Raw genomic sequence first — 6000 nt, forward strand, 5'->3', positions numbered from 1 at the left:
TAAATTCGGTGTAATTTAGAAACTAATTATCGGTCATCCATATAGCGACTTAAAACAAGTAATAATTTATTTTATTAGCACTTAATAAGTAATCGAACAATACTTCAAGTCAAATTTAACACACAATCTCTCTGAAGATATATTATAACATTTTTTTTTAATTTGATAATAATTTTATCAGTAGTCATAATTATAAATTAATTTAGTTAACATTTCCTCCTTAGGAAATACTTATTTTTTAGTATGAACTAGCTGCAACCAGTGTAATAAAATACGGTCTATGTGGCCGCATATGCGTATTCAGATGTAATATGTATAGAAATTTGTATGCGGTCAATATATGCGGTTCCGCATATGCGGCTGCATATTTAGCGCATATTCAGCAGCAATTAATTGCATACTTGTTAGTATGATACCGAATATTACCGCATATTACTACATACTTGTTTATATATATACAAATTCTCATTTTAAAATCTGCATATATAAATCTACGTAAAAATCTACAAACGCAGTCGCATACTGTATATACGTTATGCGGTAACCTTTCACATACCGTATAGAAACCGCATTTAGCTGCAGCAAGAAAGTAGTTGGTCAATACGTACTCAATACCGACATGTTACTTTAGTTTGACTATTGTCAAATTAAGTCCAAATTATTTGTCTTCCCAGCATGCATATTTCACATTAATTTGTCTGTTTTACACCATTCCTCGGTTCTCACTTGACTGGGAACCTTAATATTATGAAAAATTTCCTCGCAGCTTTTAGGGTTTTGTAATGTTGCGTTTTTCGGCTGATAATTTGGGATTAAAATCCAGTCAGGTATTTACATTAAAATACATATCTTGCTGTAGCAGAGAAATTTGTTTCAAATTTTCAATACAACTCGTGTTTGAACCGCTCTATCCAAAACAAAATTAAAATAAATTAAAATTACTAAATAGCAAAATATCATGAGAAGCTTAATTATACATTAAAGCATGAATCACTTCTTGTACCCATCATAATGCGAGCTTTTCCAGCACCAATAAAATTTCATATTTGATCTATCTCTAAAATGGGATTATTTATCCAACATATTTAGATTTTTTTTTTTTTGGTTCACTAAATAAAACCCTCCGGGGTTACCGCTCGAGCCTACTTTGCAAAGTCAACAAATCTGCACAAATTCTGGCAAACAATCTAATATTACAAAATTTGTTATGGCGTTGATTGAGCAAATTTCACCTCTTTTGTCAAGCAAATTATGTTGGATTGTTTTCACCTCGTATAAGCAGGTCCTTTTTGTCTTCTTGGTTCTTTCTAGACTTCTGGCCTAAGTAATTAATGCTCTAGCAGATAAAGTACATGGCATGTCAACAATTCTACAACCCTCTTTTTCCTTTGAATTATTTGATCTTGTCATCATTATCAAGGACGGATTTACATATGTTAAACAAGGACAATTAACCTCCGTTTTTCTAAAAATCTACTTGAACATATACTAATTTCTATAATATATAATATAAAAATGATGCATAGACGCTAAATTTATACCCATTTCTATTTTATAAATTATTTAATTGATTTTCATAATTGTCTAATTATAAAAAATGATACGTGTATATTAATCCTAAAAAAAGGTAAGAGCATCTGCAATGCCAATTGCTTTTTAGTTTGTAATCTGCGCTGACAGTTTTTTTTTTAAATTGTTGTGTTGTGGGAGGTTGTATAATTTAGTAAATTTTCTTATAAAGAAAACGTTTGCTAAAATCACCTTGGTCAAAAGAATTACTCTAATTGGCTATTAAAACTACTCTGGCCAAAAAACCACACTCTCTCGCTGTTGAGTTCAAACAAATTAAAAAGCAATTGCTGAGATGGAGGGATTAAGAAATTAAAAATTAACTTTAATTTTTATTGTCTTCTTGGCAGCAGTAATTAATTTATAATGAATTTCTGGATTGAAGATGCTCTGAGATCATAATTCTACCTCCATCCCTCATTGTCATATATATTTTTTTCCTTCTCAATGTTCCAATTTAATTATCTGTGGAGGTGGCACCAACCCACTTACCAGCAATTGGCGGGGTTGCGTAGACTAGCGCATTATGAGTAAAGAGAACTTTGCTCAATATCCTCTTAGAAAACAAAATCATTGAACGAACTTTCTAGAAGTTTGGATTTTAGCCAGCAAACATCTCTCTTCTATAATTTCAGCAAAAAGAAAAATCAAAGCATCCAGCTAGAGTGCTCCTAGACCCATACCCGTTCTTTCTTTATAGAACAGATAATGAACCATAATTCAAAAGGAAAAAGGAAAAAGGAAAAAGGAAAAAGAACCATAATTAAGTTAACACATCTTTTCTCGAGATTCTCGGTTCCATATTATCATCTATGACCCCACGCATCGACATCGGGTGCCTATTTGGCTGGTAGGACCCAACGATTTACTGGACAATGTTCCATATAATTACAATAGAAAATTTGGATTTTTGGTCTTTAAATGAAGAGTGGGACCACCAAGTGGCGCGCAAAGGATAGTTCACACTTCACAGTTCATACAAAGAAACGAAAGAAGGCGCAGTGTCTGTGGCCAGTGGGCCCCTTGGCAAATCAAAAGGCTGTTGTTCGGCTCATCTTTTGTTCACATCTTTCGCCGAGCCCAAACCGATTTCTGTACGCTGTCCCTGACTTTCCACGTGACCTGACCTCTCCGCTTTTGGCAAGTAACCGTTTTTGAGATTAATCCGTTCAGATGCTGATATTTGTGTTTAGGGGCTTTTAGGATGGTGGTGTTTCCTCCAAATTAGTCGTGAAAATGACAACGCAAAATGAGGCTTTCATTTTTATGATCATTGCATGCTGCATGAACAAATGGTTTGTAATATTTGAATTTTGAAGGGTAATATACTAATATATGTCCGTTTGAGGATTAGTTGGCTAGGATAAAGATGTTCTTGTTTTCTTTTCCGGAAGAGGGGGCGTGGGTTACATACTGCATGTATGTAATTGTTTGGTTATTATTTTTGTAACATAGCAGTGCAGTTTACCTCCGATTTCTATTGGAAAGATTGGGTCTGATGGGTACTGGAGTTCTTCTTAAAATTCGTACGCACAAATATTAAAGCGGATGAGATAGCTCCAATGCTCATCGGACTTGAGTTTAGATATTGGATCCAATTTTTTTTCTCGCAAGTCCTTTGAATTTACACTAAGAAATTAATGAAAATTGACGTCTCAATCTTTTTCTAAAAACAATTCTTATTAAAAAACTTCATTTATGTTGCTATTAAATAGTTTTATATTATTTGTACTTCATTTACATGTGATATTTTTTTGTCAATGAAATTCGTTAAATTTGGAAAATATGACCTCTTAAAAAATTAATAGTTTCAACGAATTCCAGATTTTGATTATTAGTTATGAATTGAAACTTGAAAGTATTGTAATCCAATTACTACAAATCACATTGAAATTATAGACAAAATAATGACTAGTAGTGAACCGGGTGAACCCGGTATTGTGGTAAAGGTTTGGTAAATAGGAAATATCAGGGAGGAGGGAGGGGATCAAATTAATGAAGGCCATGTAGATGCTATAACATAGCAATAATGTTGTAATACAGTAGGGGGGTTTGATGTTGTAATCAAATATATTAATCAACTTTGGTAACAGGCTAACAGCTACCGAGTTTAAGAAAAAAGAAAAAAAATGTAGACAAAATGTGATTAATCCAACCTGCATACAACCCAATTAAAATGCTCCTACATTATATTGCAATGGTTTGGCACATTTGAGTTTATATAGCACGAGTAAAGCTAATATACACTTAAGTGTACGGTACACTTAAATGTATATTAGCTTTACTCTATATAGCACTATCAGATGGCGTTATAATTGATATGCAATTTAGCATTGTTACCCTTACGTGTCTCCAATATCATAATTGGATGTATGTAATTATTTGGTTATTATTTTTGGTTATTAATTTCAAAATTACAATTATGATACTGGAGACAAGTAAGAGTAACAATGCTAAATTGAATATCAATCATAACGCCATCTGATAGTGCTATATAACCTCAAATGTGCCAAACCATCACCGAATCCTTCTTTTACGTTCCTAACTAATAACCAAATTTCAATATTTAACCACCAAAACCTTGTATAGTTGTATCTCTTATTCTCTTTAGACAGTCTCCCACCCCAAGAAAAGCTCGCTCAAAAATGGCTGAACCCAAATTCATAATCGCCCATCTCCTCCTCTTCTCTCTCTTCATCTCCACCATCCATTCTACCACATCATCATCTCCCCCATCCGACTTCATCCGCTCCTCCTGCCGCATTACCCGCTACCCAGACCTCTGCCTCCAGTCTCTCGCCTCCTACGGGCCTGCCGTACAAAGCAACCCTCGCGAACTGGCCCGATTCGCTCTCGCCGTCAGTGCCGACCGGGCCCGGGCCGCCTCTTCCTTTGTGGGTCAGCTCTGCGACAAATCTAACAAAGTCCGTACCCGCACTGGCGGTCCGGTTCACGATTGCCTTGAAAACATGGCTGATAGTGTGGATAGGTTGAAGGAGGCGGCTGATGAGTTGGCCCGCATGGGTCGGACCAGCTCGACCGGGTTCAAATTTCACATGAGTAATGTGCAGACTTGGTGTAGTGCCGCTTTAACGGATCAGAATACCTGCCTTGACGGGTTGGGAAAGAATGTGGAGCCCGAGACCCGGGCTGCTATAAGGAAGAAGGTGGTGGAGGTTGCACAGGTTACTAGCAATGCACTTGCGCTGGTTAATCGGGTTTCGGGTAGTAAGTAATTTTCCGCCCGGTTCTCTGTTTTGGCGTATAAGGCTGTTATATAATCGTATTTTCGTTTTCTAGGAGTTTGGTTTGAGTTCTGGTGTTAATTTAGTTAAGTAAGTTAAGTTGTTGCAGTGGGAATTAATGATGTAAGATCAGATTTTCGTGGGTTAGGGTTGTAGTAAGGGATCGAGATAATGTTGTATTAATTTGTAAGATAAATGGCTTGATATACATATTATGTGATAATTTGCGGTTTTGTACTTTTGTTATAGTTTCTTTTTGTTTTCCTGGATGGATTGGTGGGGAGAGTATCCTCTGCAGAGCTGTGCGAAGCTTTTAATCTGGTTCATTCGTTTTGATCGGACGGACCAGATCAGAGGAGTTCAAATTTTGAGATCTGATTTGGTCCGTCTGATCAAAACGAACAGATCAGATTAAAAGCATGTGAGATATACAATAAATATGATTTATGCAATGTGAAATGTATGCATTTTTCCTTGTATACAGTAAATTAAAGCATGGCTCCTTTAAAATTCGTGCTACTATGTAAGGAACGAATCATATCTAAACTCAAACGGTGTTGGTGCGTCGACAAATGTAGAGGATGTAAATTCAAAGACCAGTAAACTAACTTGGAAGGAAATCTAGTGTTATTCCATTCATATTCCTGTTATTTCGATCTCAACCAATCAAACTTTTTCATGCGCGAATCTCAAAGAATTTATTTTCATGCTCAAATTAACGAATTCGTATCCTCTGCATTAACTCAAAAATAAATATTTTGAGTTAATAAATTAATGCATCTGGATTGTCCGATCAGTTTTAAGATTCGTGTAAATTAGGTCCGCACTAATATTAAATACCCTCCTATGTTTTAGACGAGACCGAATAAGTTCCGTTTACAATCAGATGGTCGGTATGTATTAACTCAGAAGATGCTCTTTTGAGTTAATACAGACGTTGCGGACTCCAAATTAACGAAGTTAAATGGTTGGGATCGGTATAACAACATATTTATTTTCTGTTTTCAAACGGATCTACTGCTTCTGTGTAAACATGGAAATCAGTCTCCTTACCGGTACACACATGCATTTGAAATTTTTTTATAAATCATAATTAATTAAATGAAATTTAACAAAGCAGCTTGATAATTTTTTTTTTTTCAAAAATCACAAAGACCGAATTGGAGATTCATTCTCCCCATTTTGC

The 6000-nt window shown here is 35.3% G+C and overlaps 1 protein-coding gene across 1 annotated transcript; it reads left to right on the forward strand.

The window, feature by feature from the left end:
- Positions 1-4177: 4177 nt before the first annotated feature.
- LOC144557387 (21 kDa protein-like) lies at positions 4178-5034 on the forward strand. The gene has a single exon (XM_078305951.1). It carries the CDS (start codon positions 4215-4217, stop codon positions 4803-4805), a length of 591 nt encoding a protein of 196 aa, XP_078162077.1. The 5' UTR covers positions 4178-4214; the 3' UTR covers positions 4806-5034.
- The last annotated feature ends 966 nt before the right edge of the window (positions 5035-6000 follow it).

Source organism: Carex rostrata, chromosome 7, assembly GCF_964058835.1.
Source record: "Carex rostrata chromosome 7, lpCarRost1.2, whole genome shotgun sequence".
NCBI classification, from domain to species: Eukaryota; Viridiplantae; Streptophyta; class Magnoliopsida; order Poales; family Cyperaceae; genus Carex; species Carex rostrata.